The sequence below is a fragment of the Branchiostoma belcheri genome, unplaced genomic scaffold, assembly GCF_001625305.1.
Source record: "Branchiostoma belcheri isolate BF01 breed outbred unplaced genomic scaffold, Haploidv18h27 scaffold37, whole genome shotgun sequence".
In the NCBI taxonomy this organism is placed as follows: domain Eukaryota; kingdom Metazoa; phylum Chordata; class Leptocardii; order Amphioxiformes; family Branchiostomatidae; genus Branchiostoma; species Branchiostoma belcheri.
In genome coordinates, this window is record NW_017803987.1 from 675,640 (window position 1) to 698,647 (window position 23,008).

A 23,008-nucleotide genomic window follows, 5' to 3' on the forward strand; every position below is an offset into this window, starting at 1 on the left:
GAGAGAGAGAGAGATCCCAAACAAAAAATCCTTAAGGGTGAAGAAGTAACGTGAAAACTACCTGCAACCATGGTATACTCCGGAGGGCGGGGTCCGGAGACCAGGCCGCCCCCTGCTGCTGCCCCCGCCCGTTGTTGAGCCGTGCCTGGTGCGGGTAGGATCCGTCAGTCCGCGAGGACGCGCTCATGTCGTATTCAGAGACCACTAGTGATGTGTAGTCTTCCTGCTCCAACCAATTGTCCTCGTCTGAAAATATACAGATACAGATTCAGACCATCTGTCACCTTCCTCAGAGCTATAATATTGGTTTTCTGTGTACTGGAACTAGGTGTTACATGCATATGGTTGACACTGTGCATTGGAGCTAGCTGTTACATGGTTCACTGAAGCTAAATGTTACTGTAACAAGCCTAATACAATTGTGACACATATGAGATAATGTCGTTTTCATGATACTAACCATTTGTGACGTAAACCTCCATGTTCAGGGCCACCCAGCCCTGGTAGCCTGTTGGGTACAGACGGATGTACCGTGCCGTCACAGGGTGGTCCAGGGGACGGCTCACCTTCCTGTGCCGGTCTCGGTTTCCTGGGAACACCTGGGCAAGAAATGGAGAAGGAACACTTCAAGACACTCCGCAGACAAAGGAAGGAGGTTCCGCAAGGTGGCGGGGGAGGCCAGAAGATCTGCACAAGTCTCGACCTAGTCTCGTGTTCTCGCGAGACTAGGTCACTCTGTGCGTGATCAATGATGTACAGAAGACATCGACAATTTGGAGGTATGTGTTTTTACCTTTATAAAAACGTCCCTGTTTGAGGAATATTCTACTTACTGTGATATACACGTGCGTTAGAATGGCACTAAACATGAAATGGTGTTGTTTTCCTTTATTACTTGAGCCTCAGAGAGTGAAGTTTTCGTTTCGCATTGTTTGTTTCTTTGTTTGTGTGGGAGTGTTTGTGGGTATTTGTATAATTGTATGTTAGTGTGTGTGTGTGTGTGTATGTATGTATGTATGTATGTGTGTGTGCAGAGAGAGATAGGGAGAGAGAAGGCGTGTGTGTGTGCCTGTCTATGTGTGTAATTATATGTGCCACAGTGTGTTTGTTTATGTGTGCACCCATGTGTATATTTCTGCACTGCAGGTCCTGTATGCGCTGCTAGATGGCGCACCTGCACGTCACCGTCCCTGCCCGTGTACGGCTCCCACCTCGCACCGTCCGTACTGAATGCCAGCGTGAATGACGTCACCCAGCTGAAATGCTCGAAGGACTGGCTGCCGCCACTGATGATCACGCCGGTCACATTGGTGGTCTTGCCGAAATCAACCTGCATCGAAAGGTATATTAGTCAATACTGTATCACGTCAGTATCATAAAGACTAACTACGCTGACTATAGGTAACCTTGCATCCAGTCTATCGTGGTTGGGTGGTTTCTCTTCGGGGCTGCAGGAGCTCTTACCCGCCCGCCTGAGCTAGGTTCCCCCGGTAGGTCTTTTTTAACGGCGGGAGTTTGATTAGGTCCCATATGTGGTGGGGCGAAATCAACTCCTGGTACGGTCTGGAGAAGGTTGGGAGGACATGGTATAGCTGCGCTCACTCGGTGGCTTCATTCAGTGGTTATAGCAACTGACAAGGCTTTATTACACCTTATTCACCAAATCCCTTTGGCCACACAGTTGTGCAAGCACTACAGCAGGAGGCTAGTCCACTGGCAGTGGTGTGTTTAACTCCCATACCCTTTCTCAAATGCTGAGTGCTAAGCACAGAAAGCTTAATGTTAAAGCTAGCAGGACCTGAATCCACTGATTCTCGGCCTCCCTCGGTGCCCAGCAGGACGTGGCGGTGAGGTCGCCCCCGAGTCGACCGCGGTACGCCGCGAACTCCGACTTCAACTCCGATGAGGCGGTGACGGCATGGTCGGGAATGTAGCGACTCGCCATGCCCACTGGGAATCCAGGGGGAGCAGGGTCTGTTAAGAAGAAAAAAAGTGATGTCAGACTTCACCCCATTGCCCATAATACTTTGCAACCCCACAGCCAAAGTTAGCAGCACTGAGAATATGTCTGGATACGCTGAATGACAGAATTCTAGAAGCACATGCACTCACACAAGTTCTACTGCAGTACCATAGAGAGTCACTGGGAGGCCCATGAACTTACCCTTCATTTTGCCGATATCTACCCTCATACCAAATATCATGCAGATAATTCTATAGCTTCTCGATCTCTAGTAAGGCCATGTTGATTTGATTATATGGATGACACTCTGGGAACCCCAAATCTGATGCAAGCGTGGGAATAAAAAAATAGTTTGGCAAAAAAAGTTACCTTCATTATGTCATGAAGGTTGAACAAATGATTAAACACACAGAGTAAGATTTCATTGGCGTGGTGAATGATAGACTCTTCATTTTCATCCCTTCACATTTTCTTCTTGTCCTTTGGAATGGATTTTAGCATTCTGCGACATAAATATCGTTTTCCAATATTTTCAATTTACGGCATATATTTGCTCATTTTGCAGCTACTTTGTAAGATTCACAGTATAGTCGAAATTTCTAATTTTTTCTTTGGATCGGACGAAAGTTAATGCGCGCGCGGATGTCATCTATATATATAATCACATCAACATGGCCTAATGCTGTTACAAAAAGCACACAAACGGCACTGAAGCCATGCCGTGGGCGTAGGTGATATATTAGTTACCTCCGCAGTCCATCTCGTCCTCCCCTCCGCTGCAGTCCTCCCGCCGGTTACACAAGTCGCGCTCAGACAGGCAGCTGCCGTCCGGGCAGCGGAACTGACGGGCTGCATTGCACCCTATGTGGACGCAGCATTTCATTACTCTTCTTCCTCAACGGAATTTGTTACTCCGTGAAGGAGGTCAGGACCTCCGGACGGAGTGTTGTGAGTAGCCGTTTTTTCGTGTTCGCAGCTAGAACACGGGGTTCTCTTTGTGTAATCGGCATGCAATTTTATACGCCGTCTGCGGGCATGCCCGTGATGATACACATCATATGCATGAATGTGTATTTTTGCCTTTGCTGTTTTCGCGGTCAATGTAATGTTTTTACATTTCATGCTATAGATAAATTAAATTTTATTCTAGAAGGTAATAACCATTACTGTGTACAAATAGGTAAATATATCAAAGAATGAATAGCAAAGTTCATTCTTTGATCACAACCATTTCTTTTCACAAGCCGACGTTTCGATGACCGTCTGTCATCTTCATCAGGGCAATTCTGACTGGTTTACTGTGCACTGACGCTAGATGTTACTTCATAAACTTAGAAGTGAGCAACAGAGACCAGAAGTCAGTGTTAACTAACTGAAACATAATCTGGGGATTGAACAAAATGATATCCAAAAGTAATAATAATTGATAACAGATGAATAACTTAAATGAACTGAGCATAAATGAGATGCAATCCAAAATAATCATAATAACCAAACATAATTATAATACCAAATATTGCGTATTGTGTAACAACTAGTATTTCCTATTCCTACCTCCAATTGTACAGTTGATCTCTTCCTCTCCGCTCGGGCAGTTGGCAACCTCGTCGCAGACCAGGTACTGGGTCAGACAGGAGCCGTCGTCACACTGGAACTGCATGTCGTTACAGGGTCCTGTGACGGTGTGTACAGTCACCATATTAGAAACTGACACAAATATCTGGTAGTAATCTCCAAACAGATGTTGGGTAGATACATGTACAGGTGTAAACGGTTTCAATCCCTCTTCGTCTTCGGGATATTGAAATCGTAACCGACCTGTCGCTACTGCAATTTGCGGTGAAGGACTATCAGAAAAGTCGGTACTAGTCTGTCAAAACAACGGTACGTTTTCTAACCCCAAGATGAAGAGGGATTGTAAATGTTATGTTGCACCGTATGGTGACAGAAGAATTAAAGCCTCCATAGATGGATAGATATTTTTTCAGATAAGGATTTCAAGATTTCAAGCTCTTGCCCATCTTGATTTATGAAGTTTCAGACAGATGAGCGGAGAGAGAGAGAGAGAAGGGGAGAGGAGGAGAGAGAGGGAGGGGGAGAAGGAAAGAGGGAGAGAGAGGGAGGGAGAGAGAGGGAGAGGAGAGGGAGAGGGAGAAGGAAAGAGAGAGGGAGAGAGATACAGACGGTCAGAAGCAGAGATAGAGGGCCTGAGCGGGAGAGCGGCGCCGGAAACAACACTTCACTCCCTTGCCCTGAGGTTTGACAAACAACAGATTGATACTAGGACAAACAGATTCCAACTTACGCTGGCAGTTCCTCTCGTCTTCCCGTAAAGAACAATCCTTGTCCCCGTCACATACCGAGCTGGGGTCGATACACTCACCGCCGGGACACTCCCACATCCTCCGCTCCTCACAGGTCACTGTAGACAAAAAAAAAACAGTGATTAACCCTTCCCCATATCTTTAAAGTTAGTCTCTACCAGACTAACAACGCTGGCTATATATACAGGAGAATATTTTCCGGGGGAATTTGGCTGCCCCGAAGCGCGGTACTTGAGGCCTGCTTGGCGGCCCGAAACGCTCTCGGCGCCGAAGGAATAGCGCTGAGCTCACGGCGGTCTGGTAACCAGGCTAGTACAAACGACGGTAAGGAGAAACTTACTGCATAACAGTTCGTCCGAGCCGTCCCCACAGTCGTCGATGCCGTCACAAATAGCAGCGGACGGCACGCACTGGAGGCTGGTCTCACACCGGAACTCCGCACTGGTGCACTCTGTTTGGAGACAAGTGCACAGGATAGTCGTCGTGATAGTGTACAATACAAGGTCTGCACACGTGTTTGTATTTGTGTTACGTGCGTCTTGTGCATATTTCCATGTGCACAGGCGCTCGTGTGTGTCTCTTTGTGTCAACAAACAAAATAAGCAATTCCCTACTGAATGCATTGGCGGAATTTTTAGAATATTTCCAACCAATCGCAGAATTATACAAACGGCTCCGCCCCTGAAGCGTCGCCAAAAAATAGCACGTCTCACCACAGCGCGCCTCGTCGGAGTCGTCGTCGCAGTCTTCCACGCCGTCGCAGCGGGCGGAGTCAGACACGCACATGCCGCTGCCGCAGGCGTACTCCCCGGGCAGGCACCACGGCTCCTCGGCCGCGCTCACTCCGCAGGTCTCATCCGAGCCGTCCCCGCAGTCATTCACCGCGTCACACACGCGAGACCACGGCACGCAGATGCTCGAGGACTAGACAGACATCAAATGAATAGTTGCTTCTTAGTTGCAACCATTATTGGGATAGTTGCTACTTGAATGTGTCGTCGAGTGCCTAAGTAGCAAGCTATAGGGGGGCCTGCATGCCCTTTTTCGTAAGGCGTAATCAGGCCTTTTTATATAGTCGTCGTAATCTGTAGGCAGCCTCCCGAAAAATCAACGTAATCCGTAATAATATACCTGTTCTAAGGTAGCGTTTCTTGTGTTTATAGTTAAATAGCAATGATAGTTAAATTGCGAAGATTGATAAACGGTAATTGGTAAAGAGACTAATGCCAACAGTTTTTAATGTGTAAAAAAAGTACTCAAATCAGCCGATCAAAATTATCAAACAAGAAGCCATAGGCGACAATTCTCCGTGAAGTATTATATATTGCAACAAAAAGAAGTAGCCATTGGCGACAATTCTCTGTGAAGTGTGATAAATCGAACAAAGAAAAATTGTTTAAACGCGCGTCGGCTCAGTCATCTTAAGACGCAACAACCAATCAGAGATGCGAGATGCCTACACGTGACGCGGGAAGGGCGCGCGATGCCCGAAATATTTTTGCGTCAATATTCAGCGCCGTGATTCAAGAGATTAATACCCGGAAACAATTTTTTTCTTGTTTTGAACGCATTAACATGCATTTACGCTAATCTAGTATGATTCAGGGTTACTTTTTTTTTAACCTGCCATGGCCAGATTATCTAAAGATGTGTGTATTGTGTGTACAATCTATAGAAAGAGAAATGTACATCAGGTCCGATCACCCGATTTTCACGTTTCGGTTTTTTGGACTCGGTTCATGAACGTATTTTGGTTTGGCTAATGGAATGTGCAAAAAAATGACTCCCGGGACTGTCTACAGGGAACACTCGCACATTCGCGGTGTATCAGGACAGCGCGACTGGTCGTCATTATTATGTGATACCCTGCATCAATTCAGCCGTAAGGCTGCGACTGCACGGGTACTGTTTGGACAATAAAAACCATTTATTATTATTATTATTATTATTATTAGCGCAGTAACAGTTGCATAAACGGACGAAACCATTTCAAAGAAATGGGGATGTTTCGAAAATAAGCATTTACTCCAATATCAAAACAGCTACGGTAAAAATAAAAAGACGTGCATCATCCCGGACATAATGCAACACCACATGCGAAATTACACAGAAATGCGACGTACGGAAGAATGCGTTTTGGCTGCGAACATCTTCCAAAAAACTTGGCATCTCTTAACCATGGGCAAAAACATCTGGAACCACTTATAAAAACCACCCCGTATCTGCATGAACTTTTTTGAACCCCACTGCTATTCCAAACAACGCGTTTTTCTGGACCATTCCAATTCGCCTCGTAATTGTAGGGGTGCGTCTGCGATATTACATTGACCGCGAAAGCAGCAACGGCAAAAATACACATTCGTGCATCAACACGGGCATGCCCGCAGACGGCGTATAAAATTGCGTGCCGATTACACAAAGAGAACCCAGTGTTTTGACTGCGAACATGAAAAATCAGCCGATTACAACACTCCGTCCGGAGGTCCTGACCTCCTTCACGGAGTAATAAACCATTCATTCATAACCATAGTCTCCACCAGACTTCTTTTCAAGGCTGAATAAATCGTAGCAATCGGCCTAAAAGGGTATTAATTGGCAAGAGAAGGTAGCCGGCCAGAGAAGCTACATTTGCCCGCGAGAAGTCTGTATGAAAAGGCATAAAAGTAAATTCCCCTCATCTACGGAACAAGGACAGTAGCTTAGCACCTCAGATCATTAAGGCTAAGGCCATAAACAACCCGGCGTGCAGGCCCGCGCGGGCAAATGGAGCTTCTCTGGCCGGCTACCTTCTCTTGCCAATTAATACCCTTTTGGGCCGATTTTTGTGATTTATTAAGCCCGCAAAAGACGTCTGGTGGAGACTACATAACCATGGTTGGCGGGCGTTCGGTAGCCCAAATTCGTGAATGCACTAAGGACGTCAGTATACACATCTGTGTATAATGTCCTTGGTGAATGTGTATGTGCCAGGACACACATATGAAGCAGTTTGAGAGTGCTATTGCTTCTCACACACAAGTGTTTTATTACACCTTTTCACATATTTTATGCCATGTCAAAATGGCATTTTTTCCTATAGTCTATATTAACGTACCTCACACTGAAATTCGTTGGCGGAACATTCGGAGCAGAACTTCTCGTCTGAGCCCCCCGGGCAGTCTGGTCTGCCGTTGCACCACAGGTAGGACGGGATGCACTGCCCCCCTCCCCAACAGTCGATACATCCACCTGACCCGCAATCCTTCTCATCCGAACCGCGAACACAGTCAACAACACCTGCAGGGAATATTCTTAGATGAAAAAAAGGTAGCCTTTATACCCTGGATGCCGCTAGCAATTACCTTCGGCAGCCAGGAGCCCCTTCATCCGCGGGTCTAAAAAAAATTACCACTACGGGGAGACTAGCCCGGGAGGAGTTTGGCTGGCCCTCTCAAACAAACCCCTCGGGCTCAACTGCCCCGTAGCGGTATTTTACATAGGCGGGCGAAGGGCTCTTGGCTGCCGAAGGAAAACTGCTGACGGCCCGATACTAGTTATTTGGCATCCAGGGTATAGCCTCTACGGCTTCGAGAAGCGGCTGGAAAGAGTAGTAATTGGCCAAATAACAGACAGATGATATGCCAGGAAGGTAGTCCAATGGGCCTGCTGAAGTGTATAGTTTGTAGATCTTTGTAACCTGGCGTCCAGTCTATCGCGGTTTGGGAGGGTTTTCTTCGGGGCTGCTGAAGCTCTTCTCCGCCCACCTGAGCTAGGTTCCCCGGTAAGGTAATTTTGCACGACGGGAGTTTGATTAGCCCCGCTGTAACAATGGGGTTTTAAATGCGCTACCTACTGACCGGGTTGATTGGTCTAGACCTTTTAGCCGAATCGGATTGTGAACTGGTGCCCGGCCGTTTGGCGTGGGTTCGATCCAAGGCCCGGAACCAGGAGTGTCTTTCTGTTTCTACTCTCTTAAGTCTTACACCACTACGATCCACTATCCCTGATACATACCGTCACACCACGACTCGGCGGGTATGCAGATGCTGTCCAGTTGTTCCTCACACTTGGTCGGCCTATCCGGGGCGTTACAGATAGCCACAATGTACGTGCACTCTTCGTCCCCGGGACTCGCCCCTTCAGGACAGATCAGCTTGTCGGCCGCACACACGGACACCAAACACGCGCAGCACACCAACACAACCGCACCTGGCGCCATGGTCGGTGCAAAATGAACGTGTCACGATATACTATACACTATACCTTAGCCTCTAACACGCTCTTTGAGCTAATGAAAAAATAGTGATCATGAAAATTGGCCAAATTCAGTGGAAGAATAGTACTCAATACTCCAGAGGAAAAAGTTGTATGTATTCAAGTGTAGCTGACGTGTATTATCCATATATTTTGGCACATTTTGGCTGTTTGTTTTGCAGTCCAAGTACAAGTAGTCTGGTAGAGACTATTACATCAAAAATGTTAAGCACACTGAGCGCTCTTTCGAAGTAATGAACAAGTTGTAAAATATGTTTGCGAGTGTTTGGAACATTGCTGGGGTTACGACTGAAGGATAAACCTAGGATTGCTTCGCATATCTCCAAGCAGATGCAGGGTCTGGTTCAGTGTTTTTCCCGTATTTTTTCTGCGTCTTTCCAGTATCCCCCGCTTTTCAACGTACAAGTGTGGGGTATATGCATGGGGTGTGTCTGCCTGAAATATGAAGAAAGAGCAACTTATCGTTGCAAGTGTGCTGTGTCACTATTGTAAATAGTCTGTTGATTAAATTTCGCATCAAAAGAAACAACAAATAAATATTTCATGACTTCTCTACAAACCATGAATTGATATTGTGGTGCGTGCCGCGCTACATCAAATTAGTGGAATTCGGTTTATTAAAAAGCTTGCTCGAATTGTTTTTGAAAGGCTGCGTATGTGGCGGTGTGTGTGTGCAAGTTTATGTGTGTGTGTGTGTGTGTGTGTGTGTGTGTGTGTGTGTGTGTGTGTATGTGTGCGTGTGTTAGTGAGTGCGTGTGTCTGTGTGTGTGTGTGTGTGTGCGTGCTTGCGTGCGTGTGTGCGTGTGTTGTGTGTGTGTGTGTGTGTGTATTGTGTGTGTGTGTGTGTGTTGTGTTTGGAGGACAATCACTATTTCCGACTTCTGAACTCCGAATGCACCAAAGGTCACCAAAGGTCAATAGCCGAAAACACATAATACTTCCGGGTTAACCAACCGCGACTTCCTGTTTCCTGAGAGAGGCAAACGGCGTGGTCGAGAGAGTGTTCCATCCTTTCAAAGATCACGATATTCACCGTAAAGATTGTTAGAGCCGGCTGGCGTTTCGTGTGCAAGGATAGGCTTCAACTGTGTTCAGGTAAGAGGGATCAATGTATTTTGAAAACCAACGGTTCTAGATTTCGATTATAAAGATTATAAAATAAATTTTTGATGCTGCCACGTCTTGTAGGGGTCCCGTTATAAAAAAAATGCCTGTTTCTGTCGTCTGTGGCTGTTGAAAAATGGACCATACTTTAGGGGAGGAAGTTTTAGAAAACATTCGTTTGAAAGATTGCTATTTTAGGCACGAAAACTGAGGGAGAACAGTATAGGAATGTATAAGATAACACAAACAAAAGGGTCATGAGGGGTTTACAGAAGTTCGTCTATTTGATTTTTAGGCTATTCTTTCTAAGACTAGTGTATCTAAGTGATAACACCTATATACACATAGTTCATAGGCGTAAGATAAATTTATACTCGTATAAAGGGCGGCGCAGTTGATATATAAATATACTTTATAAGGTATTCTCAAAGCCCCTTCGTCCGCCCCGTAGCCGGAAACTTCCCGCCATTTTGACATCTGGTATTTATTATGGAGTGTATGGAATTTTGCGGGGCTGTTCAGTAATAGTTGCTAATGCCCCCAATGTAAATCTAGGTCTTTACAGTATGGCAAGTTTGGGGAGGGTTCACTATTTGTCAATATGCTTAATGTCAGCAGATACATAAAATCTAACAAAAAGGTTCATATTATCAAAGTGTATGTGTCAGCTTGGTAACCCTCATACCCACAAAAAAGTAAGGTCTTTATTTTATGGATGTCATCCTCTGAAGACCCCCAAACTAGGCGAATAAAACAAAATTCCGGCCAAAAATAAAATACTACTAAACCTCAGGAATACAAATTTATTGTGAATTTGCCGCAGTATAGTATACATAGTGACGTATACGTAGCCGGCACATGCTAGCTTTTTGCGGATCTGCGGAGTTTATGAAACAGCACTGTATGTATGTACTGAATTCTTGAGTCATGGAGCTTCGGTAGCATATGGGTGCCATCCTCCAGAGTTACCACCTCCGTATTGTTGCTAACTATAATGGACTGCTGGGTAGCAGGCCTAGAGCCAGGCCAGAGCCTTTTTTTCTTCTTTTTTTCTGAGAACAGGCGAAAATCAATGCGCGTGCGGATGTCATCCATAGAATCAAGGGTAAAATTAAGTCAGTGTGGCTTAATGCCAAATGAACAAGCAAATTAGAATTTGACCAGAACAAAAAACAGAAACTTTGTGAGAGAACAACAGCCAATATATACAGTTGAGAACTGTAGACTGAAAAAGAAGGCAAATGATTCGTCCTATGATCCAGAAAATTGCCATTTTTAAGTAGGGGCCCCAACAAACAAGTAACGCAACCATGAATCTGATGTGTGTTGCTTTAAAAAAAATGATTGTTCAACTTGTCTCTACAGAACCAGATACACAAAGATGGCAACAACAAACAACAAGCTGAGTTTGAGTATCAGGAGCAAGGCAAAGAAGGACTCTTCTGTGGTACCTACCAGAGGACAGAAACACTACAGTTGTGAGGAGTGCAGTAAGCAGTTCAATGAGCTGAGGGATCTAAAGAGACACATGCGCACTCACACAGGGGAGAAACCCTACAAGTGTGAGGAGTGTAGCAGGCAATTTCGTCAGCTGGTTCATCTGAAGACCCACATGCGGACTCATACTGGGGAAAAACCCTACAGATGTGAGGAGTGCAACAGGCAGTTCAGTGAGCTGGGTACCCTGAAGATGCATATACGGACTCATACAAGGGAGAAACCCTACAGATGTGAGGAGTGTAGTAGGCAGTTCAGTGAGCTGGGTAATCTGAAGAGACACATGCAGACTCACACGGGTGAGAAACCCTACAGGTGTGAGGAGTGCAGCAGGCAGTTCAGTGAGCTGGGTACCCTGAAAATCCACATGCGGACTCACACAGGTGAGCAGCCCTACAGATGTGAGGAGTGTAGCAGGCAGTTCAGTGAGCTGGGTAATCTGAAGATTCACATGCGGACTCATACAGGGGAGAAACCCTATAGGTGTGAGGAGTGCAGCAGGCAGTTCCGTCAGTTGGGTAATCTGAAGGCACACATGCGGACTCACACAGGGGAGAAACCCTATGGGTGTGAGGAGTGCAGCAAGCAGTTCAGTGAGCTGGGTAAACTGAAGAAACACATGCAAACTCACACTGGTGAGCAGCCCTACAGGTGTGAGGAGTGTAGCAGGCAGTTCAGTCAGTTGGGTAGCCTGAAGAAACACATGCGGACTCACACAGGTGAGAAACCCTACAGGTGTGAGGAGTGCAACAAGCAGTTCAGTCAGCTGGGTAATCTGAAGAGACACATGCGGACTCATACAGGTGAAAAACCCTACAGATGTGAGGAGTGCAGTAGGCAGTTTAGTGAGCTGGGTAGCCTGAAAATCCACATGCAGACTCACACAACCCTACAAGTGTGAGGAGTGTAGCAGGCAGTACTAGTTCAGTCATCTGAGCCACCTAAAGATAGTCATATAGATTCACACAAGGGATACAACCTTAGAAGCAAGTTTGAGATCATAGTAGAATGTTGAACTTTATTCCAACACACAATTGTACAGGGATCAAATTTTCAGTCGCGTTTGTCAGGATAATTAATGACCAATCACCTCACAACGTGATATCGCGACAGTTACGGTTTACAAACACGTGACCTTATTCACACGAGAACTGATACGTGATGTGAGCAATTGATAAAAAATGCCACCATCTCTATTAATGAAGACTCAATGCTCTGATATATATGGCCTCCTTGATGCCTCTTAAAAAGTAGTCCTGTTCAGTGTCCAGTATTCTGACAACTTTGCTTTTTTTTGAGATCGTTGATGTTTAATTGTGGTGGCAATATTGTCTTGCAGGTATGTGTAGTAGTACTTGGATCTACTAGAGTACTACTAGTATTTGCAAGTGGATTTCCTACATTGAAATTTTTTAGGTTCCTAAGTAAGATTCGTAACACATTAGGTTTGTTTCATATTCAACATTATTCATGTTAACGTGCATGCTATTTTGTTACTTAAACTTATCTATTTAGTTACTTACTTAGCCCTGTTACTTAGCCTGGAATAGTCTAATAGGTAGAATTATTTAGAGGTGTAATTGTTGGTTTTATTGTTTTGGTACATTGGTTTTTCATAAACATTGTTTACGTTAATGTGCATGCTATTTTATTACTTAAGGATGTCAATTGTGATACTATAACCTGTTACTTAACTCTACATTTGACTGGAATATTCACATAGGTAGACTATGGAGGTCAAATTATACCTCCATGGGTAGACTTAGAGATGTTATTTTTGGTTTTATTGTTCTGGACATTTGTTCAAGTCTTTCTTTTTTCTTCAATAAAGTTGTTTGTTTGATGAACACTTGTTTTGAGCAGGGCTCCAGACTAACTTTTTGACTTAGGTAAAGTCCAGGCTCATCCACTGAAGGATAAAATCCAACAGTAAGTTTGCTTACAATTTGACAGAATATCAATGAATGTTTGACACCCAGGTAGAACTTTGAAATCCACAATTTGCTCCAAGTAATTACGCTAGGGGGCGCCAAAAGTCAAATTAGCGCCCTTGGACTCCAAGTTGGAGCAAATTGTGCACTGGCAAAAAACGCCCCTGCAATTCCAACGCAAGCTGCTAGAGACATCAAATTTACGTCACTTCATTCTTACCTTAACAGCTTTCAACCACATAAAAATCATGACCTTTGCATGTTTAGAACAGGAGATATAAAGCCCGGAAGGTCGGCTGCAGTATCAAAAAGCGCCGCTAGGGGGTGCCAAAAGTCAAATCAAGTGGCCCGCGTATTTTTTCAAAAGAGTAATGTCTCATGAATATTTGTACCAAGTTTGGTGCTTGTAAAGATTCCTCCAAAATTTGATGTTATCTGCTCCACTATTTTTTTAAATCGGTCCAATGGTCTGCATATGTGGCGGTGTGTGTGAGTGTGTGTGTGTGTGAGTGTGTGTTTGTGTGTGGGACTACTATCACTATTTCCGACTTCTGAACTTGTTCATCTCATTAATAAGGCCAAAGGTCACATGGAAGCCGCAAACACAGAATACTTCCGGGTCAACCAACTGCGACTTCCTGTTTCCTGAGAGAGGCAAACGGCGTGGTCGACAGAGTTTTTCGTCCTTTCAAAGATCACGATCGTTTGAGAGAGCCGGCTGGCGTTTCGTGTGCAAGGATAGGCTTCAACTGTTCAGGTAAGACGGATTGTTGTTTTGATATCAATGGTTGTATGTTTTGATAGAAAAGTGAAGCGGATCTGTTTACTCGAAAAAAATTATGTTGATGCTTTTAGGGTGTCCCGTTATAACTTGTAAAGCCAGTTTTCTGTCTGTGGCTGTTGAAAAATGTTTAGGGGAGGAAGTTTTAGAAAACATTAGTTTGAAAGATTGCTATTTTAGGCACGAAAACTGAGGGAGAACAGTATAGGAATGCATATTTAACGCTAACACAAATAACAAGGGTCATGAGGGGTTTACAGAAGTTCTTCTATTTGATTTTTAGGCTATTCTTTCAAAGACTAGTGTATCTAAGCGATAACACCCATATACACATAGTTCATAGGCGTAAGAAAATTTATACTGGTATAAAGGGCGGCGCAGTTGATATGTAAATATTGAATACTTTAGAAGGTATTCTCAAAGCCCCTTCGTCCGCCCCTTGGCCGGAAACTTCCCGCCATTTTGTCATCTGGTATTTATTATGGAGTGTCTGGAATTTTGCGGGGCTGTTCAGTAATAGTAGCAAATGCCCCCAATGTAAATCTAGATTTGTGCAGTATGGCAAGTTTGGGGAGGGTTCACTATTTGTCAATATGCTTACTAGTAATGCCAGCAGATACATAAAATCTATCAAAAAGGTTCTGTTCAAGTTCAATCAAAGTGTAACGTTATGTGTCATTACAAAGTCAGCACAGGCAGACTAAGCTGGTAACAGCTGACCCATTCAAAAGTAAGGCCACACCATCTTAATTTTATGAATGGCATTCTCTGAAGACCCCCAAACTAGTGGGCACAAAAAAATACAGCCAAAAATAAAATGCTACTAAACCTCAGCAATACAAATTTAAAGCTGGTATTGTGACTTTGCGGCAGTATAGTATACATAGTGACATATACGAAGCTGGCACATGCTCGCTTTTTGCGAAGTTTATAAAACCGCAAGACGAACTGAATTCTTGAGTCGTGGAGCTTTGGTAGCATCAGTGCCATCTTCCAGAGTTACCACCTCCGTATTGTCTCTAACTAAAATGGACTACCAAGGCCTAGAGCCTTGGAGGACGTGACTTTTTTTTTTTTTTTTTGAGAACTGGCGAAAATCAATGCGCGCAGATGTCATCCATAAAATCAAGGAGTATAGAATAAAGTTGGTGTGGCCTAAAACGAAATGAACAAGCAAATTAGAATTTGACCTTCAGAGTCAGACAGGAACTTTAAGAGAGAACAACAGCCAATACATACTGTTGGGAACTGTAGACTGAAAAAGAAAGTAAATGATTCATCCTATGATCCAGAGAATTTCCATTTTTAAGAAGTGGCCTCAACAAACAAGTAACGTAACTATGAATCTGACGTGTGTTGCTTTTTTTTTTATAAAATGATTGTTCATCTTGTCTCTACAGAAGTTGACCAGATACACGAAGATGGCAACAATAAACAACATGCAGAATTTGGATGGTGTCAGCAGCAAGGCAAAGAAGGATTCTTCTGTGGCATCTACCAGAGGACACAAACCCTACAGGTGTGAGGAGTGTAGCAGGCAGTTCAGTAAACTGGGTAGTCTGAAGAAACACATGCGGACTCACACAGGTGAGAAACCCTACAGGTGTGAGGAGTACAACAAGCAGTTCAGTGAGTTGGGTAATCTGAAGAAACACATGCGGACTCACACGGGTGAGAAACCCTACAGGTGTGAGGAGTGTAGCAAGCAGTTCAATACTTCTGAACATCTGAAGACTCACTTGCGGACTCATACAGGAGAGAAACCATATAGGTGTGAGGAGTGCAGTAGGCAGTTCAGTCAGTTGGGTAGCCTGAAGATACACATGCGGACTCACACAGGGGAGAAACCCTACAGGTGTGAGGAGTGTAGCAAGCAGTTCAGTACTTCTGAACATCTGAAGAAACACATGCGGACTCACACGGGTGAGAAACCCTACAGGTGTGAGGAGTGTAGCAGGCAGTTCAGTACTTCGGGACATCTGAAGACTCACTTGCGGACTCATACAGGGGAGAAACCATATAGGTGTGAGGAGTGCAGCAGGCAGTTCAGTCAACTGGGTGATCTTAAGAGTCACATGCGGACTCACACAGGTGAAAAACCCTACAAATGTGACGAGTGCAGTAGGCAGTTTAGTCAGCTGGGTAATCTGAAGACTCACATGCGGACTCACACAAGTGAGAAACCGTACAGATGTGAGGAGTGCAACAAGCAGTTCAGTGAGTTGGGTAATCTGAAGAAACACATGCGGACTCACACGGGTGAGAAACCCTACAGGTGTGAGGAGTGCAGCAGGCAGTTCAGTACTTCTGAACATCTGAAGACTCACATGCGGACTCATACAGGCGAGAAACCGTATAGGTGTGAGGAGTGCAGTAGGCAGTTCAGTCATCTGGGTAATCTGAAGACTCATATGCGAACTCACACAGGTGAGAAGCCCTACAGATGTGAGGAGTGTAGCAAGCAGTTCACTGAGCTGGGTAATCTGAAGAAACACATACGGACTCACACGGGTGAGAAACCCTACAGGTGTGAGGAGTGTAGCAGGCAGTTCAGTGAGCTGGGTACCCTGAAAATCCACATGCGGACTCACACAGAAGAGAAGCCCTACAGATGTGAGGAGTGTAGCAGGCAGTTCAGTCATCTGGGTAATCTGAAGAAACACATGCGGACTCACACAGGGGAGAAGCCCTATGGGTGTGAGGAGTGCAGCAAGAAGTTTAGTCAGCTGGGACATCTGAAGACTCACATGCGGACTCACACGGGTGAGAAACCCTACAGGTGTGAGGAGTGCAGCAGGCAATTCAGTCAGCCAGGTAGCCTGACAAAACACATGCAGACTCACACAACCCTACAGGTGTGAGGAGTGTAGCAGGCAGTTCTAGTTCAGTCATCTGAGCCACCTAAGGAGTCATATAGATTCACACAAGGGATAAACCTTAGAAGAAAGTTTTACGATCATAGAACGTTGAACTTTATTCCAACACACAATTGTACAGGGATCAAATTTTCAGCGACCACTGTCGCCTTCAGCAGGATAATTAATGACCAATCACTTCACAACGTGATCTCACGAGAATTTACAAACATGTGACCTCACCTTATTCACACAAGACTTTACTGATACGTGATGTGAGCAATTGATCAAAAGTGCCAGGGAGTTTATTATATCATCCACCATCTCTATTAAGAGAAGGCTGAAGTGCTCTGATATATATGGCCTCCTTAATACCTCTTATAAAGTAGTCCTGTTCAGTGTCCAGTATTCTGACAAGTTTGAGATCATTGATGTTTAAATGTGGTGGCAATTGTCTTGCAGGTATATGTATAGTATACATGTAGTAGTGCTTCGGTCTACTAGAGTACTACTAGTATTTGCAAGTCGATTTCCTACAAGATTCGTAACACATTAGGTTTTGTTTCATATTCAACATTATTCATGTTAACGTGCATGCTATTTTGTTACTTAAACTTATCTATTTAGTTACTTATTTAGCCCTTATACTTAGCCTGGAATAGTCAAATCGGTAGACTTAGAGGTGAAATTGTTGGTTTTATTGTTTTGGTACATTTGTTTTATCATAAACATTGTTTACGTTAATGTGCATGCTATTTTATTACTTAAGGATTCAATTGTGATACTATAACCTGTTACTTAACTCTACATTTGACTGGAATATTCACATAGGTAGACTATGGAGGTCAAATTATACCTCCATGGGTAGACTTAGAGATGTTATTTTTGGTTTTATTGTTCTGGACATTTGTTTGTTCAAGTCTTTCTTTTTTCTTCAATAAAGTTGTTTGTTTGATGAGCACTTGTTTTGAGCAGGGCTCCAGACTAACTTTTTGACTTGGGTAAAGTCCAGGCTCATCCACTGAAGGATAAAATCCAACAGTAAGTTTGCTTACAATTTATATATTTACAGCTTGCTCGAAGTGTTTTTTGAAACCTCCAATGGTCTGCGTATGTGGCGGTGTGTGTGCATGTGTGTGCGTGCGTGCGTGTGTGTGGTGTGTGTGTTTGTGTGTGGGACCACTATCACTATTTTCGACTTCTGAACTCCAAATGCACTTGTTCACCTCATAAAGGCCAAAGGTCACATAGAAGCCGCAAACACAGAATACTTCCGGGTTAACCAACCGCGACTTCCTGTTTCCTGAGAGAGGCAAACGGCGTGGTCTGGCCAGTGTTTCATCCTTTGAAAGATCACGATCGTTTGAGAGAGCCGGCTGGCGTTTCGTGTGCAAGGATAGGCTTTAACTGTGTTCAGGTAACAAGTTAATTGACAGAATATCAATGAATGTTTGACATCCAGGTATAACATTTAAAAGTACTTCAAAACTGCATGGAATATTTCACATTAATATTAAAGTATAAAATTTCCATCATGATCATAAATGTTAATCAGGGCTCGAAATTCATTTTTGGGAATTGGTGCACCCAACCTAAAAAATTGGGTGCACAAAAATTTTTGGGGTGCACCAAATAAAATAAGTAGAATGTCAGCAAAAACTAATTATGTTTCATTTCTAAAGAAAAGTACTATGACAATGATTTTATTATTTTTCTGACACTTGAGATGTTAAGAATATGTTGTATACTTTTATACATTTAACATCTAAAATGTAAACCTACAAAAATATCTGGGTGCACTGGTGCACCCAGAGAAATAGATTGGGTGCACAGCTCCAAATTTGGGTGCACTAAGGTGCACATGCACTCAGTATTTCGAGCCCTGTTAATGTTATTCAAATGGCCAGTTTCAGACAATCAACACCACCATGCATAAGCAAGACTAACCTTTGGTTGTTTGTCACACAGCATTCCAGATCAGTTACCGAAGGACGCACCCTACAAGAACAACAGCTACCGGTGCCAGAGGTATCCTACCCCCGAGTTCCTACCCATAAAGTGCCAACTGAAGTTCAGTTCATTCCAGGGCATAAACTTAAAGGTAAATCTGTTATGTTGACAGTTTCAATGGTTAATTCTCCAAGCAGATGTTGGGTGGTCAAGATTGTGACCTTTTCTGACTGTAACATCGGGGTTACTAAGATAATTAACTGTCAGAGAAGCCCAGTCTTCAGTAGAAAAATGCAAATGATCTTCCTCCCCAAAGTGTGCTTGGAGATATGGTTAGTTCTGAAGAGGGGAGCAGAGATGCCTTCAGGTTGATATAGTTTTTTTTGTGTGTTGTAAAACTCCTGGGACCAATTCTGAACAAGAAAATTCAGATTGACATGTTTAAAATGTTTTACTCCTATTGGAAGTTGGAACTATAGTTTGTATTTTACTCTCACAAGCTAACCAGACAATGGTACTTTATGTTACAGCTTACTAGTGTAGACATCACAGTTTTTGTACAATTACATTATTTACATGTAGATGGGAATTACTAAGAAACACAGTCCTATCGGACGTTGTATTCTATAATGACTGTTGATATTCGAATTAGGTAGATGATTTTTCTGGTAATTTTTTTCTAATCTGGAAGATGTAGAGGCATACAAATGTCAGCAAAATGGAGTATACAACCTATATATTAATATTCAAACAGCCAGTTTCAGACAATCAACACAACAATATTATAAAGACTGTTGTAATTTAAAACTGTTTTTTGCATTGAATGTATAAAAGAACAGAATCTAAGCACAGCAGTAAACAACAACTTGTGACAGGTAAAATTAACATTTCCTGCCTTAAACAAACACGTCATTCGGAACTGTTCCAAATGACTCTTAGGCCAGGCCAAATTAATTTCTTATTTTTTGTTTTACGTTTCAAATTAATCAATTTAGCAAAGGGCTGAATCAAAAACAAAATGAGTGCTGAAAGGACCATTTCAGTCTGACTAAATTTAATTCTATTTCTCCTGTGTGATCTAAGACTTTCTCTTATGTCAAGGTATGAGTCTCTATTTTCATGTTTATTTTCCAGTTGAGTAGTATTTATTAAAATTCAAACTTGAGATAATTCTAAACATATTGTTAGCATCACTTTACAGATGAGCTTTCTGTTCTGCTTAGCAGTGGCAGGACACCATGGGAAGAAAGCTGCGATGTGTGCTGATTTTCCTTCTCATCATTCTGAAGGAGCAAAACATGTCAGAAGGCTGCAGATGTGAACCATCATCTACCTGCAGATGCTCCAAACAGGGCCTCACCAGCATCCCTCAGAACCTCCCTACATCTATCACTACCTTAGAGTTAGAATGTAATCTTATCACAGCTGTAACTTGCTCAGAGCTGTTACAGTATAGGAATTTGACCAAGTTGATGTTTGGAGAAAATCGCATTGGCATTGTTGACTGTTTCCCCAATTTACGTCATCTCAGACAGTTGGACCTTTTCAAAAATAACATAACAATGATTAAGTCAGGTACATTTGCAAATCTACCTAGGCTACAGAAGTTGAATCTGCGATACAACCAGCTTACGATGATTCAGACTGGAACATTTGCAAATCTACCTGGGCTACAGAAGTTGAATCTGCGATACAACCAGCTTACGATGATTCAGACTGGAACATTTGCAAATCTACCTGGGCTACAGAATTTGGACCTGGCATACAACCAGATTACAAGGATTTATTCAGGTACATTTGAAAATCTACTTCAGCTACAAAATTTGGTACTGTACGAAAACCAACTGACAATGATTCAGGAAGGTGCACTTATAAATATGCCCCGGCTACATGTGTTGGTTGTGTCCTGGATGCAGATAACAATGGTTCAGGCAGGTGCAATTGCAAATCTTCCTCAGCTTAATAGTCTGTTTCTCCACCGCAACCAACTGACAATGATTCGGTACGGTACATTTGCCAATCTGTCCCGGCTAGAGCAGTTTTACCTGAGCCACAACCAGATAACAATGATTCAATCTGGTGCATTTGCAAATCTATCTCAACTAAAAGGGTTGCACCTGGACCACAACCAGATACATGTAACTAACCTCCATTCTGGTGTTTTCTCAAATCTGCCCCAACTCCAAGTTTTAACCTTTCGGTCAAACAACATGTCTGCCATTTCCCCTTCAGCTTTTGTCTTGTTGAAATCTATTCGTTACGTCCATCTTGAGAATAACCCGTGGCAGTGTGACTGTAGGATGGTTCCCTTCAGGCTAAATATTACTGAATTCCCTCTTCTTAAAGACCAGATTATTTGTGCACAACCTGCCAAGTTCCAGGGACAGAAGCTTGTTAATATCAATCCTGAAGAAATACATGTATGTGAAGAGCCAACAATATCAACACTGACTGTTGATATCCAAACCACATTATTGACCTCAACATCTTCAGCAACTGTTGCATTTGGCAGCACAGAAAGCAGTGTTACTTCAACAGCTATTAGCTTCACATCTGCCACAAAGCCCCTCGTTAACACATTAAAAGTTCTAATAACCATGAAGAGCCAACATTATCAACACTGGCTGTTATCCAAACCTCAATTACTTCTGCAGTGTCAAAATCTTCAGTTAGCAGCCCAAAAAGCAATGATAGCACAACGGCACGACAGGTAGTCTCTACATCTCTCACACAGATGTCACACAGTACATTAAGTAATGGTAATGACTGTTACAATGGCACCAACTCTCGCTACCACTGGTACTTCAAAAGCGATGCTAATTCTGCGGAAAATCCTGAAAGCCAAACAAAAACAACACTAACTTCGCCCCTTGCAGTCACTTCAGACAAACCACTAAACAGTAATTCTCATGACTGGACTTCCAGTTTGCCCCTATCTGTATTCATAGTCTCTGTCTATGGCCCAGTATCTGGTATTGTCCTGATTGGCTCTGTCATTCTCACAATGTGGTACAAGGGGACTCCCAGCAAAGTTTTTAGTAGCAACACAAATACTGCAGTTTCTGTAATGGCCAGTGGTGATGATAACCAGTACGAAGATATTGACAACCGTCTTGATCAGACAAGGCAGAGCCGGTCTCAATCTCTGAAAGTTGGAAATCTATCACATAACGAGTTGGTAGCTGCCTTAAAGCCAAATCCTATGTATGCTGGTGCGGGAACACCACAAAAGGACCCAACATCTACCAGTGATTATCATAATCAGACAGGATCGGGTCAGTCTCTAGCTACTCAGTCTCTGAAAGTTGGAAATCTATCACATAAAAAAGTGGTAGCTTCCTTGAAGCCAAGTCCTATGTATGCAGGTGTGGGAACACCACAAAAGGCACCAACATGTACCAGTGATCATAATCAGACAGGGCAGGGTCAGCCTCTAGCTACTCAGTCTCTGAAAGTTGGAAATCTATCACATAAAGAAGTTATAGCTGCCTTGAAGCCAAATCCTATGTATGCTGGTGTAGGAACACCACAAAAGGACCCAACATGTACCAGTGATCATAATCAGACAGGGCAGGGACAGTCTCAGGCCATCCAATCTCTGAAAGTTGGAAATCTATCACATAACGAGTTGGTAGCTGCCTTGAAGCCAAATCCTATGTATGCTGGTGTGGGAACACTACAAAAGGACCTAAAAACTAAAAAGTGCCAGTCTTAGGTCAATTCACTACATCCAACACCACAGCTACTGTAAAAGTCAGTGGTCATGATTGCCACTTAACTGAAATTTTGAAAAAAAAATGATGGCAGAATGAAAAGTAGTGGAAATTGAAAGACCCCAAAATTCTGGGTAAAAAGAATCATAATCTATGTATTACTAAGTATTTTGATGGTTTGAGAGGCTTGCACTGCTTTCAAAATCTGTTGTTGTGTTATTAGGATACAAGTTTGTATTTCTGATCTCCTTTAGAGACAAAAACTTTAATTCTAAGCATGTAAACTTTCATTTCTACGTTATATCAGTGGCTAGTGTATTTCTCAACAATGCTATTTGGAGACAATTTGGGAAAATATAACCGAAAGGTAAGCTATTGCTTCTTTGTAACATTTAATGTTACAAATTCAAATATATTCCAAAAAAATTATTAACTTGAGTGCATCGCTACACTGTCCTTGTTATGTTTTAATGAATAAAAAAAAGCCTTGAGGCGAACTTTGTGTTTTCTATCACTAAGTACGTTTATGGTCTGGATTGTGCCTCAAATTAGAATTTTTGTTGACACCTGTCACCATGGTGACTGGTGTTGGGTTACATAATGTTGCAATTTCATGGTCTGCTCTGCTCCTGTCAC

At 43.2% G+C, this 23,008-nt stretch overlaps 3 protein-coding genes and 1 pseudogene across 3 annotated transcripts in view; 3 read left to right on the plus strand and 1 right to left on the minus strand.

The window, feature by feature from the left end:
• The window catches only part of LOC109476226, a 15,054-nt gene extending 6,569 nt beyond the window's left edge, over window positions 1-8,485 (minus strand). The window contains exons 1-11 of the mRNA XM_019777109.1: window positions 8,281-8,485; window positions 7,382-7,563; window positions 5,001-5,211; window positions 4,628-4,738; window positions 4,269-4,385; window positions 3,518-3,637; window positions 2,711-2,824; window positions 1,799-1,974; window positions 1,175-1,330; window positions 461-599; window positions 62-246 (exon numbers count right to left, since the gene is read on the minus strand). Coding sequence (XP_019632668.1) covers window positions 62-246; window positions 461-599; window positions 1,175-1,330; window positions 1,799-1,974; window positions 2,711-2,824; window positions 3,518-3,637; window positions 4,269-4,385; window positions 4,628-4,738; window positions 5,001-5,211; window positions 7,382-7,563; window positions 8,281-8,485 — 1,716 coding nt within the window. The remainder of the gene's footprint in view (window positions 1-61; window positions 247-460; window positions 600-1,174; window positions 1,331-1,798; window positions 1,975-2,710; window positions 2,825-3,517; window positions 3,638-4,268; window positions 4,386-4,627; window positions 4,739-5,000; window positions 5,212-7,381; window positions 7,564-8,280) is intronic.
• Window positions 8,486-9,509: 1,024 nt separating this feature from the next.
• On the plus strand, window positions 9,510-12,341 carry LOC109476345 (zinc finger protein 239-like). The gene is made up of 3 exons (XM_019777272.1): window positions 9,510-9,636; window positions 11,011-11,092; window positions 11,252-12,341. The coding sequence occupies exons 2-3, from the start codon at window positions 11,027-11,029 to the stop codon at window positions 12,041-12,043; spliced, it is 858 nt and encodes a 285-aa protein (XP_019632831.1). The 5' UTR covers window positions 9,510-9,636; window positions 11,011-11,026; the 3' UTR covers window positions 12,044-12,341.
• Window positions 12,342-13,689: 1,348 nt separating this feature from the next.
• On the plus strand, window positions 13,690-16,896 carry LOC109476324 (annotated as a pseudogene).
• Window positions 16,897-19,889: 2,993 nt separating this feature from the next.
• On the plus strand, window positions 19,890-22,615 carry LOC109476322. Its single transcript, XM_019777239.1, has 4 exons — window positions 19,890-20,069; window positions 21,626-21,769; window positions 21,914-22,256; window positions 22,382-22,615. The coding sequence occupies exons 1-4, from the start codon at window positions 19,898-19,900 to the stop codon at window positions 22,458-22,460; spliced, it is 738 nt and encodes a 245-aa protein (XP_019632798.1). The 5' UTR covers window positions 19,890-19,897; the 3' UTR covers window positions 22,461-22,615.
• The last annotated feature ends 393 nt before the right edge of the window (window positions 22,616-23,008 follow it).